The following is a 15,913-nucleotide window of genomic DNA, read 5'->3' on the forward strand; positions in this document are numbered from 1 at the left end:
TTGTATGATATTTTATAAGCATAAACCTATATATTGAGAGCAAAGCTCAACCAGAGTCAAATTTGATGTTTGCTCATCCATTCTTGGTAATAAAACTGATTCTAATGGATAAGCAATATGGATTGGATGACTTTTTCACAATTCGGAATGATTTTGCCACCTTCTGAGACGATGAACCTGAGATATATTGAGCATCTGTTCATAGCCTATGCTCGGTCGTTATTTATTCAACAAGCTTGTTCTAACAGAGATTAAAGCATTTTGAGGTCATCACCCTGTAATTCTCAAATACAAGTTTACAGAACAAGCAATCATTGATAAATTGGCATGGATTTGCATCATGGTCATGCAGTTATCTCTGCTGGTGCCACAAAAATACACTTTCTGTTTGTATGTTTACATCCTCGAGGTTTGCTACCTCGCTTGCACCTTGTCGAGTAACATCAGAGATCATAATTCTTAAGGTTTAATGTTTCTTTATTGCCATTGTATACACACAATGAAATTATATTGCACTGACTTGAGAAGAGCTCAGCTGTGCTAATAAATACAAGCAATAATAAAAAATAACATACAACAAACACACATCTACTCTAAAAAAGTTTGCATCTAACTTCAACAGGACATAGTCCCACACACTGACATTTTTTGTTTCTTTCTTTCTTTTGTCATGGGTGCTTATTTGAAGCTAAAGTTAGGTTACTCTACTGCACGTTATAAATCAGTGATTACATTTAAATACTATTGTGTAAATTGATTCTGGAATTTTGCCTGCCTCTTATCCGTCTATTACGGTTTGAATCGTTAATATTGACTGTGGTGTTATATATATATATATATATATATATAAAGTATTTATGTACCTTTGTAGAAAAGCTGGAAAATGTGCTTTTTGTTGTTTTCATTTAATCATTGGTGTAGTCACCTGTTTTGATGTTTTGTGATGTTGCGTTATATTTTGTAAGTATATTTTATTCTGTTCCCTATATGTATTTATTCTGTTGTAATTGTTTTTGTGTTTTGTTTTTTTTTTTTAAGTTGTGTCTTATGTCACGGACTCGTGAGACACACTGTGCGCATGTTCAGTGTGACATTTCATTCTCCCATCATCCCTTGCGAGACAGAAAACGTCTCCTGCTTTTGGCGCGGTCTGGATAGCGGCGTCGGCCATCTTGGAATCACATCACCCATCTCTCGCAACAGTCCGAGCCGTGGCTTGAGTGTCCGATTCATTGATTGTGAACGAAGAAAAACCGCGTGTATATTTGTCGACTTAACTAGCCGATAATTTTTTTTCAATTGCTCACTGAAGCCAACTTGGGATTATTAAAATAACAGTTATGGCGACAGCTACTCCAAGCCATGAAGCCAGACGGTCGGCGGCCTCTACACCCCTTTCTCCAACACGGATCTCTCGTTTACAAGAGAAACAGGATTTGCAGCACCTGAACGATAGGCTCGCCGTGTACATCGAACGGGTTCGGTCCTTGGAGCTGGAGAATGACCGTCTGATGGTCAAAGTATCCGAGAAAGAGGAGGTGACAACGAGAGAGGCAAGTCCAATTGTGGAGCAACTGTTCTCCCTGATCTTCCTGTCCACAGCGGTGTCCACAGCAGTCGGATCACTCGGTGCAGCTTTGCGTTTTAACTTCAATCAAGCTAACATGCACACGTTCACGCTTTGATAGGGATTCGATAGAAATAAGTACAAAGAAGTGAAAATCAGCGAGCATGTATTATTATTATTATTATTTCAAAACGAAAGCCTTAACAATGGGTGGCAATTGGCCGCATAAATGTGTCAACTGACAGTTTTTCCGCGCCCAATGCGCGCCTTCATGTGTTTTTAAACAGTTTTTATAAATAATAATACACATGGCACTGCCCTGCTAGGGGGGCGGCTCTTCGCGCCAATCTCTGCCTGTCCTCTATGATTTTCATCGCTGTGTTGGTAGTAAAATGGATCATTAACAGTCCCAGAAACAAAGGTGTTATGAACACTAATAGCATGAAGAAACATTAAAATGCACGTCAAAGTATTTTAACTACGCTTTAATCATCTAACCCTGTTAAAATGTATATTTTATAATTTTTTGTTGTTCATTCTTATGATACGATTTCTAGTTGGGAGGGTGATGATCTTTATTCATTCATTCATTCATTCAATCATTCATTCATTCATTCTGAGCTCTTCCTGCTCTCAGCCAAGTAGTTTGTGGAGTTACGTTGACGATGCTAACCACAATTGATTCTTAAGGCCAAGAAAGGTGGCCGATGGTAACGAGAGTCTCGGCATTTGCAGATTTTGGCTGTTTGTCTTTTGTTTTGTGCGCTCTACGGTGCCTAGTAAAAGTTAGTGAAGTGCGTCTATTCATGTAAAAATTTTTCCTACAGTACGATATCTATCCAAGTTACACTTAAATCATTGTATTGGTTTTGTCAATCAGCCATTGACAAGGAAAGCTGGAATGATTATGTGGACCTTTGTCTCATAGGACTTACAAAATAATTGCTAATTTATTTATTAAATGTATTCATTTCTTTCAACAAGTCTGCGATTTGTGGGTTTTGGTCTAAATAGCACCATACATTTATAGGGAAAAAAAATGTACTGAATGTATGAATACTATGCTCTGTGTATATACTTGATGTGAGTTGATGTCTGGTGTGAACAGGAACACATTAATTAAGTTTTGTACCTTTCGCTGTAGGTGTCAGGCTTGAAGGCTCTGTATGAGGCGGAGTTAGCTGATGCACGGCGGGTCTTGGATGAAACTGCTAAAGAGCGAGCCAGACTTCAGATTGACCTTGGAAAGGCTCAGGCTGACCTGGAAGAAGCCACACGCAGGTAACATAATAGAGTACACTTAATTTTCAAACTGGTGCATTTGAAAACAGGCCCTCTTGTTTTGGTCAATGGCCAGTTGGAAGCAGCAACTGATTTCTCTTTCTTCTGTCCATGGGATCCAGTGCCAAGAAGAAGGATAGTGATCTTGCAGCTGCCTTGTCCAGGGCCAGTGGTTTGGAAGGCCAGCTGAACAAGAGTGAAGCAGCTCTTTCGACGTCTCTAAGCCAGAATGCTGCCCTGTCGTCTGAGCTGGCTGAAGTCAAGAGCCTGTTGGCAAAGGTGACTACTATTCCAGAGTTCCCTACTTAAATCAAAAGTAGTACAATTAAAGACGGTATTTCATTCTTGAAGCTTAACACTTAATCAATAAATTGATTGCTAAATTTCAATGGGGCTTTATCAACTTAGTCACACAGTTCACGTGAAATCCTTGTATTTTAAGACAGGTTACATACTAGTTAAGCACAATGTTATTGCTATTGGCTTACATTTGCTTAAAAAATCTGATCAGAAATCAGCCATCTCTCCAATATCAGCTGGTTAAAACAAAAACGCTAAAATGAAAGGTAGCAGTTTCCCAAAAAAATAAAAAATAAAATAAAATAAATGCTCAACCTTGATGCCATGTTCCTGCTGTGTGGCTGACTTGCGTAGTGCAACCTGATGATTTCATGTGCGCCTACCTGCAACAGAAGAAAGCAAATGAAAATGTCTGCCATCTGGAAATTTGTCAAAGTATAATAATAATGTAACTACATTACATATTTATCTACAAGAATTACTTTATTTTCATTATATGTTGAATTGCTGTACAGTTGTTAAAATAAAAGATTTTTGCTATGACTGTTCAAAGTTACTGTCATCAATGTAATCAAATAAGCTATAGACCAAAAGAAGATTTCATAGCGTGTATGCAAAATCACAAGACTTACTGAGTCCTCTCAGTTGGTAAGGAGTTACGTCAGACAGAAACAGAAACCTTTTCAGCTTTCATACCACAGCTTCCTCTTTAATTTTTCACTTCAACTTATTTTGGTTTGTCCATGTGCTAATATTTTTATGTTATTTTGTTGTGTTTAGGCAGAGGACAGCCATGCTGTTGCTAAGCACCAGCTTGAGGCAGAGACACTGATGCGTGTAGATTTGGAAAACCGCTGTCAATCACTGAGTGAAGAGCTGGAGTTTAGGAAGAACATGTTTAATGAGGTAAAGAGTGTGCCATTTTTCGTGTAGATTGCAATGACATTTCTATGAGTCTGCCACAGTTCATTGTTTCCATTATCAATCACTTTTCCTGTATTTACCAATCTTGCATTGTTTCCATTTCAAGTACAAAGAAAAGTTATTTGCTTATTTTGACATTCTAAGTTGCATAAATGATTAATCTTTTTCCCCAAAAATATTTATGGATACTTATGGATATTTGTGGATATATAATATTTATTATATATCCACAAACTAAGTGACGGTCAGTGGAAAATAATATTTAACTCTGGGCAAAAGTTAAGTCCAGTTACTGTTCATGGATGTTCATTTTCTGCTATGAACCATTTGTATGCACACTGTTTAGAATGAAATATGTCCACTGTCAGTCAATGTCATCTATCTCTAAAGCATATAATTTCTTTCAAGAGATCATATTGGACAAAATTCTATGGCATCACAAACTTTTTCCAGTTGTACTTGCAACTTTCCCTTGTGTGCAGGAGATGCGTGAGTCCCGGCGTCGGCAGGAGCAGAGAATAGTGGAGGTGGACTCTGGTGTGAGACAGGACTATGAGTTCAAACTGGCCCAAGCTTTACAGGTATGCTGGGGGAAGAGTCTTCAGTGGCTTTTGTTCTGTGGCATGGCAATGGAAACAAGTGTACAATATAAGTAAAAAATAGAAAGCTCACACACACACACAAATGTATTTTGGAATCTGACATGTTGATTCATTTTGCTGCAAATTCAATGCTGAAGTACTGCAAATGTAGCTATGTCTTCTCATTACACTTAGAAATTAACAACCATTATATTTCTGTATCTGTCATTAAACAGAGTTTGTCAAAGCCAGAAGTCAAACTGCATCATTGTCATGGTTGTAACATTGTTCTGTCATTGCATTGAGGGAAAAGTTACTGTGACAATGCAACAGATGATGTGTAGTGTTAATCATGTCTTTGTGATCCACCAGGACCTTAGGAAGCAACATGATGAACAAGTTTCTCTTTATAAGGAAGAACTGGAGCAAACCTTCCAGGCGAAGGTGAGAAAGATCATTGTTTTTCTCCTTTTATTTTTTGGTGCGTTGACTCTTAAACTGTCTCTATTGTCATCCACCTCTAGTTGGACAATGCCAAGGTGTCCTCGGAGATGAATGACAAGGCAGTAAGCACAGCTAGGGAGGAAGCACAAGAGGCCCGTATGAGAATAGAGAGCCTTGCCTATCAGCTGAGTGCCCTGCAGAAACAGGTACTCCTTTATGACCACCTGTAAATACAAATTGTGCCATTAGGTATCATAGATTGCTGAGCATGTTAGGCTTACTTATTGATTTTTGTACTGGTTGGATGTGTGCATTTACAGGTGTCTACCTCAGAGGATCGGATCAGAGAGCTAGAGGAAATTCTGTCAGCAGAGCGAGACAAGCACCGCAACACCATTGAAGCAAAAGAACAGGAGATGACTGAGCTGAGAGACAGGATGAATGCTCAGCTCAGTGAATACCAAGAGCTGTTGGATGTCAAGCTTGCTCTAGACATGGAGATCAATGCGTACAGGAAACTACTGGAAGGAGAGGAGCACAGGTACAACAAAGACTCTTGTATGCTATTTGACACAGCCGAATAGAACCATGAAATTGAACACCAATATGATCCTCTTGATAACTTGTATATTCCAAGTCTGAACTATCATATGATCATTGCCTGTGAGCATTCCTTGGATATCAACTTTTGGCTTAAAAATCTAGGAATTTTAAAAACATTGCTAGCTACTGCAAATGTTGCGGCATTTCAATTGAATTTTTGGTGTTTGGTTAAAAGTAGTCCAGGGTGCCTGTTGAGTTTGAATCACAGTGAAGAGCATTTATAAATCTTTTAGTTTTGGCATTTTAATAATAGCTATTTTGACTGTCTCATTCAAATGGATGTTGTCTGCTAACTTCTAACAGTGGTGGATAGATATCAAGTCACTGGTGACTCCTGTGCTCCTTTCAGGCTGAAGCTGTCTCATAGCCCATCAGCGAGAGTCACTGTTTCCAGGATAACGGGATCCTCTTCATCCCGCACAGCCAAGAGGAAGAGGGTGGAGGCTACAGACCTGCCAGAAGCAGGCAGAGGAGAGGGGCAGCTGCTGGTGTCAGAGGAGGCCACCGCAAGTGGAGCAGTCACCATATCACCCACTGACATGGATGGAAATGCAGTCACATTGACCAATGACTCTGAGCAGGTATGGAAGATGGAAATAAAAATAAATTGCTCAGATGACCAGTTGCTGTTATCCATTCTCAATAGTGATAACACAAACGGCACCATTAGAGCTCTTAACTATTACAGCTGATTATGATATGGTTCTGAAAATGTGTTCCTGTGATAAATAGATTTGGTATTAAAAGGTTTGCTGTGGATTTCAGGACCAGCCTTTGGGCAACTGGAGGTTGAAGAGACAGGTTGATGATGGAGACGAGGTCATCTACAAGTTTTCCCCAAAGTTTGTCCTCAAGGCTGGACAGTCAGTCACGGTGAGTGATGCAACATAGAGCACAATGCAGTGTTCCTTTAAGTCTTTCATGAATATTTACTTTACTACAGCTTCTTGTCTGAGAGGTTGATGCACCACAGAGTTCTCCTTGTTATTTGGCTGCTTCTCCTGATACCAAAAGTACTTTTTGTCAGAAAGCAGCTATATTCCACCTGGCCAAAAAATGTTGGCCCTCATAAACCTCTGTCAGATAATGAACCCACTCTCGCAAAAAAAATATTGTAATTACACATTCTTGGGGATTCACATGTGTATTTCTTTTGTGACAGTGGCTTTGCATTAATTTGTGGAGGCAACGAGGTCACATGTGACAGGATTCCTGCAGGACATTTTTTCTCATTATTAACACTCACTACATAATGCATTCATTTGTAGGTGTGGTCTGCTGATGCTGGTGTGGCCCACAGTCCACCATCTGACTTGTTGTGGAAGAGCCAGGGGTCCTGGGGTACAGGAAATGACATAATTACTTCTTTGATCAACGCAGATGGCGAGGTAAAGACATCCATGTGTCATCCATAAAACTTCCATAAAACCACCACCTTGAATGTTGAACAGTTTTCATGTGATGAGGATGGTCTTTGACCGTTGAAGTGAGTTGTGTTTATTCTGAGTCATGTGGACTCTTTGTCCTGTAGGAGGTGGCTAGAAGGAGTGTAGCCAAGACTCAGGTAGAGGTAGAGAATGGAGACGAAGAGGAAGAAGTCGTACAAACAGTGAGTGGACGTGTTTTTCTTTCCAAATCTGACACACAAATTTTTCTCTTTCCTTAATTTTGCCCTTTTGTTTTGTCACCTTTGACATTTGTTCATAGTTTACTGTCTTTTTTTTCCCCCCCTGGTGGGCAAAACATGGTGCCCACAGTTTAGTCCACTTAGTTCTTAGTCCTCATTGTGTTTTCGACTTTTGGCCCATCAGTATCTCAAAACAGACTTGAGGATACCCTGTTAGGTACAGACCAACCAATCCCAATTGTAAAGATTTATAGCTTTTTCCATTGCCATTGCCTCGCCCCTGTCTCTGAATGCTCTTAAGATAACTGAAAGGGAAAACTAAAGGCATTGTATTTTTTTTCTAGCCCTTCCTTTCACCTGAGCTGTAGTGTGTGTATATATATATATATATATTTTTTTTTTTATGAATTCAAAGTTGGTATGATTTTGTAAATCTCCCAACAAATCAATTTATTCTAAAAATAGGAATAAAGGAAAACATATGCATTAGTCAAAGTAGGCTCCTTGTATTCTGTGATCGGCATTCAAGTTCCACAAAGATCTTTTTGTTATAATAGTTCACTGTAAAAAATCTAATTTATGAAAGAATTGCTAATCAGTCATTTGATGCAAGAATATCCTTGGATCATGCTACTTTTTAAAGGTGAAGCTTTTAAAAAAAAGGGCCTGTTAACATAAATTTGACTCAAGGACCACTCCTTTGGTAATTTATTTGAAACTGGACAGTATAATCCTGGACAGGATCGGTTTCAGTTTCTGTATTTTTGATAGACTTATAGCTGGATGTGAAGCTTCTTAGTTGCCGAATACTTATTTAGTCGTACGATTTTCTATTGTTTCTTGGGTATGTGTCATCTTGATTATAATTATTTCTTCTTTTCTGGACCCTAATTGTTTTCAAAGTGAATTAAAGCACGTATAGCCTCTTTGTTTATTTATTTATTGTTTGTGATCCTCAGGGTAAAGTGTCATCCAGAGAGTGTGCCATCATGTGAAGCTTTCTGCTGATGGCTTTGACTTCCCCATTGTTCAAGATGCTCTCCGATGCAATCCTGTCCAATGCCTCATCTTTTTGTTTTTATTGTTCAAGAGAATGTAAGAACTTTTGGACTAATGGACTCTGTTTCTACTGCTCTGGGTCTGCTTTAATATGATTTCTTTCCCTAAAAGTTACTAGCAATGCCAATACATGTGCAACACAAAAAGATGGTAGACCCTAACTGTTAAACTGTGGTGTTGCGGCTGAATTTTTCCACCTCTACTAACTGTACTCTACATGTTAAAAGCTGTCTTTCATTCTTCATAACTGAACAATTTTGGGTCTTCCTTCATAGCGCAATGTTTTGCCATCAAGCTCAACTCAAAAAACCAATTATTTGCATTGTTGAGATAAGGACCTCTAAACCATAGCCATAAACATAATGATGAATCACTTGAAGTGAGTGACTTGTGTGTTGAAGTGATAGTAATTTCTTCATTTGACTCTGGTGACCCAACTCTTACATTTATTTGTTTTTACTCTGCAGGGCTGAATAATATTTAAAAAGAGTGACAAGTAGTGTGAATTTCTGAATTTCATATCCACTTAAAAACAAAAAAATAATTATTGTCTTTGCATCTGGACAGTTACCTGTTAAGTCACTGTAACGCCACAGAACTTCATTTAAGATGATGCCTTTTGACACACTTTACCTGGCACAGGTAAACACAGTTGAAGCTATTAGGGTTTCCTATAGTAGGACAAATTCTTCAACACAAATCTGTAGATTTAAAAAAATAAATTATACCTTGTATCAGGTATTTTGGAAGAGAGTCTCCTCTCTGCTGCCTTTGTGTGCTCTTTCTGTGTAAAATAAATGTGCTATATTTTGGGAAACTGGCTATGTGCTCTGACTCTTGCAGGTAGAGCTCAACAAGTCAGTTAATTATGATTGGAAAAATCAATATGACCAAATTAAAAAGGCAAATCACAGGAGATAGTGTTTTGACAAAGGCTGCTTGTCTGACAACATGCATTTCCAAATGAAGTACTGTGGTGCTACGGGCCTATGAGGGAAAACCTTATAAGTGAACACTAGTATCGGACAACCTGAAGCAAATCAAATTTCATGACCTGCTCTTGAAGGTCACCAGGGATTTCTTTCATCTAAGTGTCTTATCATGAGCTCTGTGGGCAATGATGTTTCACCTTTCATTAGTCAATGAACAGGCTACCAACAAACCTTGAAAATAAGTGCATCTCAGTGGTGCTACACGTGCGGTCTTAAACCTGAGCTGAAGCTGCACTTACAGCTGTAGATCACACCACTCACATGTAGTGTGCACATACTGACAGGAGAGAGATTCAATTGGAATTTAATTTCATTTGGTAATCATGTCATGTAGTTAGCAGCTGCAGACTACAAGCCAGGCATGCCCCTGTGGCAGATTCTATCCACGTACAGCCCCTGTGCAACAGGGGTTAGATAACCACATATATTTGCTGTTTGCTTATAGTTATTTGTTGAAATGTCTCTCAGACCAGTCAGTTCTGTTCTTACAGAAAAACAGCCAGTCAGTGCTCAGATTTTGTTTTGGCCAGTGTGTTTCAGTTTCATTTCTGCTGGCTCGTTTTTGCTTGACCTCTGCAAAACAATGCTGAGCAGTTTTATTTGGAGTGGGGGACGTAGGTTTGGTGCTTTGATCCCAAGTTGTGACACTGAAACAATGCAGGCATGTCGCGGGCTTCTGAAATTTTTTAACTGAAATAACAATGTTTTAAATATGCACAAGTTAAACAGTGGGGACAACACTTGTTTGATTTTCTGATGGATTACATTGTCTGTATTCTGGTGTTTGGATGACAGCACATCGGACAGATGTTGTTCTCTCACCTTGTGCACCATCTTGGAAACTCAGTTTTTTCTTTTTTGTAAGTTGTGCTTCACATAGCTAGTTCTACTTCTATAAAGTTATTGTCTATGTAATCATTTTATTTACATGAACTATTTCATTTATTTTGTGTTTCTAGGTTTGTAACAACTGTGTGTTCAGGACCTATATCAAAGGGTACAAACTTACTCTTGGGCTCAAATGTTTTCCAGGGTTTTGATAAAATAGAGCTGAACATTACAGATACATTTAGTGTGTTATCTGAGGAACATGAAGATGTTTTTAGAAAAAAAAAACTGACTTCTGATCTAATGACTGATTAGAGACAAACTTTGAACATCTTAATTATATGAAGTCTGCCCATGTTAGACTAACTGTGACTAAAACTGTGACTGTTCTGTTCCTGCTCTACAGAAACAAGATTGTTATTTAGTACCTCCAGGAGCTGTTTTTCAATTTAATTGGTTATAAATTCGGTGATTCCTGTTATGTTTGAGTGAGTTTGGCGAAAATGCCAGTACTAATTCCACTAATCACTGAAATATTCATCTTGAATTTAATTTAATATGCAATCTTTACACAGCCAAAGACATAGATTTCAATTTAATTAATTTTTCAGTAATATTATGCGCCACCAGTTTGTGTAACGACACATTTGCTGCTGAGTTGCAGCTTTTAAACCGAGTTGAAATGACAGCTCAAATCCTGAAGGGACCGATGAATGTCTTGGCTCTGACTAGTGCGGGGGGGCGGGGGGGGGGGGGGGGGGGGGGGGGGTGAATTTTCAGTTTTCATTCTTGAGTCATTTGTTGAAATACTTTTTGTACCCACAGTAAATGTTTTACATATAAATGTAGTGTCACGTGTGGTTATTGAGTCATGGTTGAGATTGGCACTTGTGACTGACAGGTCACTGGTTTGGACCACCAGATCCTGACAGGATTAAATCTGGGTTAGAAAGGAGAGAGCAGCATTTATTTTAACACCACCGTTGCACCCTGATGGAAGGCCATTGGTCCTAACTGCAGTGGAGCTGCTCAGTGCCCAGAATATTTGTACTGTGCAACCTCAAGGGGCCTGTTTCCGAAAGCAGGTTTAGTAAAAGCACAGAGTTGGTTAACCCTGACATGAGGGACACTGAGTCCTGTTTCAGAATGGGATGCCAACAGTCTGAATCTAACCTGGATGGGGTTTCTTCAGGAAGCCTTGAGCTTCTCCTAACTCCTCACCCTTACAGAGCCAGAAATGCTGTTTCATTCAAGTCACTCAATTCATACCATGCACAGATTAAATGTATTATCTGTAGACGAGACTCTGCTAGTAACATGGTAAGGTGACCTCAGAATTGGATTATTCATTGGAATTTCTTTTAGGAATTCCCAAATTGACTGTCTGCATCTATGGCACTCACATTCCCATCATCGCGCCTTCACAAAATGAAGCTGATTATGTGAATATGAAGTCCTTCCACAGTATTAATGTGCAGGTACAGTGACTACCGTCTCAATGCCAAAGCCTACACAACACCCCAAGTGACATTTCCTAATCTCTGCATTGTCAAAATCATATTTGATGCTGCACATATTACAAATGTGGAGGCGAAGTGGCCCGAGTCTGACAGGGACATGCATAACATGACCACATGCTTAATATTGTTTTGGTCCTCCTTTTGCTGCCAAATCAGCTCTGACCTGTCCAGCTGTGGTATCTGGTACCAAGATGTGCACAGCAGATCCTTTGAGTCCAGTAAGTTGTGAGGTGGAGCCTCCATTCCGTTTGGGTCATTAAAATGGGTCACCAAAATGTTGCCTAATGTTTAGAGGTGTTTTTTTACATGAGGGGGTTTGTTAAGGCGCAGTCAGTGTGAAGTCGGCACTAAGCAGAGCTTTAAAGGTCTGCCCTCCTGCTCTTTGAACCTTTTGGTCTGTGGAGTTGCTGATTATTACAGAGAATGATGGTTGAAGGCACTTTAGCATCGGCTCTACTTTTAGCTAAATCTGCTCAACCATAAATGTGGAGTTTCAAAGAAAGCATCACACTGCATCTGGTGGCTTTCGTTCCTCCCATAGTGCATCTTGGTGCCATGAGTTCACAAAGCACACACACACAGAATCAGAACTCAGAATGCATGAAACTGTGATGCTCTCTGTATTCTGACATCTTTACTGTCTCAGCTATTTTATTTGTTCGTGATTATTTGAAAGCCGAGGATTTTATCCCTAAAGAGGCTTTTCACCATACACAGCGATGATCCCCTCTCCTTTCCACCTGATGGCGGTAATGTGCCAATTTACGCACCAGCCGCCAACATGCTTCGCCGAAGAAGAACCCGACTGAGGAGAAAAACACTACTTGTTTTCCGGGTTTCTTTTTGTTGCATAGCTTTGTGTGAGGCTCTTTCTCAGCTGTTATCGCAGTGCTGACAGGAGAAGGTTGTTCGGGATGCTGCTGGTTTTGTCCGACGATCACAAAGAGCACCTGGCTTTCCTGCCCACCGTGGATCCCGCAGGTAGATCACCGGAAGTCAGCCGCTGCAGAGGTCTGCTGACTGTCACACTGATGCTGACAGTACAGCAACACACACTCCGACTGATGTGTTATTCAATCACCGTAGTCATTCTTTGTGTGGTGTGCCCCCTCCAGCAGGACTAGTTCTCAGATTAACTCACATTTCAATCCACAGCTCACTACAGTCACAGTCAAGCTCTTCCTGCTCAGTCAGGACTTTTACTTAAGTGCTGGAGGGCTTGATTTTAAGATATTTGAAGGTCCCGGATTGTGGAAAGTAAAATTTGCATGCTTCTTTTATTTTAATAAAGCTTTGTTCCAAATTATTACTGTTACAGTGTCAAAGAGGCCACTTCACTAAAAAAGGCATACAATCTGTATTGGGATCTGGGCCTTAAAATGACCTGTCAGGACTTTGCAAAGCAATGAATGTGAGATTATGATCTCACAGCAAAGCAGTCATGTTGCATTCCTGTATGTAACAACTGAATATCAGACAAGGAGAGTGATTTTGGCCATATACAATCTGAATTGAGCATGTTGATGGTTTTTATGATTTATGTGTTTATGTTTTTTATTTTGCTTGTTTTCAGTGGTTGGAGAGTTTGGTCGGATAGCACTAGAGTTTCTAAGGAAAGGAAGCAGCCCCAAGATCTATGAAGGAGCAGCCAGTAAGACTCGTTCATTACTCCTCCTTACCCAGCAGCTAATGGCTCTATTCTGCTCAAAAGCATGAGTCAACACAGTAAACTTGTCAAAGTGCAGAAATCATTAGCAGACATGTGTTAAACCAGCAGCAGGAGTTATTTTTGTAATAGACTGCAGAATGTGTTAGCTTAAGATCAGCTTGACTGAGCAGGGCCCGCTCCAGCCATTTTGGTGCTCAGGGCGGGAGAGGTAGGCAATGTTCAAATAAACTTTATTTAATTTGACTAAGACCTACATATACTGCAATTAGTAACAAGATTGAATTGTAACATTTGTTAACAATGATAACATAATATTCATGATAATAATAATTATAATAATGAAAACAGCAGTGTATCAGAGGCCACCTGCAGTTGGCTTCGATCTTACATGCCTCAGAAAGTGGGATGGATGTGACATCAGAAACCCCCTGCTAACTGATGACGTACCAGCCAAGACTAAAATAAACTCATCATGCACCTTTGCACGCAGGGAAACTGTGTGTTCCTGTGGATATGGTGCAACATGGTGTGGAAGGCCTGATGTTCCTGATGACAGAGAGCTCCAAACACATGGTACCTCCCGCACATACACACACCACACGATCAAAGTTTCATTTTGTTGAGATAAATTCTCTCATGATGTGTAACAAGTAGGAGGAAGGAGATGGCTTTGAGAGAAAACACAAGACCTGCGTTTGATTATAAAGTGGGTCTAGTTTCTATATTAATATTGTGAAAGTATCATAATACTCAACAGAGAAACACTCACGGGCTGTATTCAGAAGTGAAGCCTTAAAACAAGCCACCTGGACTTATGTAACTATGTGATATCACAAACCTAGTTTTATAGTGCCGCTGATGGTTTGGTTCTTAAAACCACGATTATATCTTCACTTCAAATAAAACTCCAGAAAAGTCTAAAATATGGGACCTTGGAAATGACTCACTGCATAGGTGTGTTTTTATACCGGATAACAGTTTTTCATTCAGCATTTAGTTTCACAGCAGACTTGTCTGACTTGTTATAGCAAAAGAAATGCCATTTGAACAGCCCTAACGAAAACTTCATCATCATGTCAGTCAGCCAGGATACACAGTGCCTGTACTTTTTCCATTCAGAATGTCCGTAACGTTTAGTTATGTGTGGTATTTGTGTTTGTAATGCAGCAAAAACCAGTGAGTCATATATTTTGTTGTGATTTTTTGTGTGTGTGTGTGTGTGTGTGTGTGTGTGTGTGTGTAGATCTCCGAGGTGGATTTCTTGGACTCTGTTTTAGCTTTGGGATTCGGAGATGAGCTTAACCAGATGCTCCTACAGGTAAGATTTGACTTTTCTTTCTTTATTTAAGGATATTATTTGAATATAGTACACCCAGTATCCGTAATTGGATGACAATTCACTGCAGTCCATTGGAGCTTGAGTGTTTGCTTTGCAGCTGTATCTGCAGCATCACAGAGAAATCCGCAGCATCCTGAGTCAGGTGCCCTCCAACCTGCCTGCCTACCACAACCTGGAATGGAGACTGGATGTGCAGGTGTGTGTTTGTGTTTGCTACACAAATTGTTATTTGCCTATATTTATTTCACAGACTTTTTTTTTTTTTTTAAACAATGTGGAGATGTTTATCATTATTCAAATTTCAACTTCTTCTGTCCCTCATGCCAGTTGGCGAGTCGTTCCATCCGTCAGCAGGTCATTCCCATGCTGACAATGCGCCTGCTCCTGACAAGAGGCAGTGACAGCTGTGACCATAGCGTCAAGGTCCTCCAGACAGACCCCAGCACCCTGTTGCACCTCATCTCTACACTGGAGGCTGCTCTGGCTGCCATGAAAACCAGCCACTCCCGGCGCATATTACGCAATATCAAATAACACAGAGGACGCTTTCTGTTTAATGTGTACACCTCCTGCAAAACACCACATTCCTGTCTTTTCCTCTGGAAAACATTGACGTAGTGCCTCATGTATTGTGCAGTGCTATGTCACTTGTGCTGACTGGGCCCTGGATGTTAGACCAGGTCTTTGCCTGTCTAACGGTTATTACCTTATCACACTTGAGGCAAGACATCTGCTAAATGACATTGCCTGTATTGTATATAAAGTTTCTATGGTGCGGTTGATGTTGAATTAAAGTGTTAGACAGACATGCCAGTGTTGTGGTTTGTCAAATTCAAGCGTGTAAAGAAGAGAAGCCTTAACCTTACACAAGACAGTATAGAGAACATGGTTTAAAAAAAGACCTTACATTTCTAAAAAGTGAAAGTTAATTTGTTGTCCCGTTGCAAAATTAACGGGCTGTAGCAGTACTTCGCCTCTGCCATTTTGGACTGAAGACTCCTCTCAAACTTCTCTAAATGCCCACCTGTCTAAATCATTTACACCAATTGTGTAAATAGAATAAATGATCATGCTCCTGAAACAATGCAGATTGTCTATAGTTTGTGTGCTTATTCACATTTCCATTCCTGTCAACAAAGCAATCTCATGGTGTACAAACTACGGTTTGTCTAGTTTAAC

The 15,913-nt window shown here is 39.8% G+C and overlaps 2 protein-coding genes across 2 annotated transcripts; both read left to right on the top strand.

Moving 5' to 3' along the window:
* Positions 1–1,151: 1,151 nt before the first annotated feature.
* On the top strand, positions 1,152–10,532 carry lmnb2 (lamin B2). The gene is made up of 13 exons (XM_029500155.1): positions 1,152–1,553; positions 2,712–2,848; positions 2,971–3,127; positions 3,929–4,054; positions 4,555–4,653; positions 5,026–5,097; positions 5,178–5,303; positions 5,418–5,638; positions 6,050–6,281; positions 6,466–6,573; positions 6,969–7,088; positions 7,232–7,309; positions 8,287–10,532. The coding sequence occupies exons 1-13, from the start codon at positions 1,341–1,343 to the stop codon at positions 8,320–8,322; spliced, it is 1,725 nt and encodes a 574-aa protein (XP_029356015.1). The 5' UTR covers positions 1,152–1,340; the 3' UTR covers positions 8,323–10,532.
* Positions 10,533–12,526: 1,994 nt separating this feature from the next.
* Positions 12,527–15,772, top strand: commd2 (COMM domain containing 2). The gene is made up of 6 exons (XM_029500156.1): positions 12,527–12,707; positions 13,300–13,377; positions 13,886–13,968; positions 14,639–14,713; positions 14,832–14,930; positions 15,062–15,772. The coding sequence occupies exons 1-6, from the start codon at positions 12,641–12,643 to the stop codon at positions 15,266–15,268; spliced, it is 609 nt and encodes a 202-aa protein (XP_029356016.1). The 5' UTR covers positions 12,527–12,640; the 3' UTR covers positions 15,269–15,772.
* The last annotated feature ends 141 nt before the right edge of the window (positions 15,773–15,913 follow it).

Source organism: Echeneis naucrates, chromosome 4 (genome assembly GCF_900963305.1).
Source record: "Echeneis naucrates chromosome 4, fEcheNa1.1, whole genome shotgun sequence".
Classification (NCBI taxonomy): domain Eukaryota; kingdom Metazoa; phylum Chordata; class Actinopteri; order Carangiformes; family Echeneidae; genus Echeneis; species Echeneis naucrates.

Bases quoted from the DNA above. Each gene is read 5' to 3' on its own strand.
- lmnb2 (XM_029500155.1), top strand. From the start codon at position 1,341: ATGGCGACAGCTACTCCAAGCCATGAAGCCAGACGGTCGGCGGCCTCT. The intron at 2,849-2,970 runs GTAACATAATAG...CATGGGATCCAG, and splicing joins CTGGAAGAAGCCACACGCAG to TGCCAAGAAGAAGGATAGTG. The intron at 3,128-3,928 runs GTGACTACTATT...TGTTGTGTTTAG, and splicing joins TCAAGAGCCTGTTGGCAAAG to GCAGAGGACAGCCATGCTGT.
- commd2 (XM_029500156.1), top strand. From the start codon at position 12,641: ATGCTGCTGGTTTTGTCCGACGATCACAAAGAGCACCTGGCTTTCCTG. The intron at 13,969-14,638 runs GTACCTCCCGCA...GTGTGTGTGTAG, and splicing joins CAGAGAGCTCCAAACACATG to ATCTCCGAGGTGGATTTCTT. The intron at 14,714-14,831 runs GTAAGATTTGAC...TTTGCTTTGCAG, and splicing joins TTAACCAGATGCTCCTACAG to CTGTATCTGCAGCATCACAG.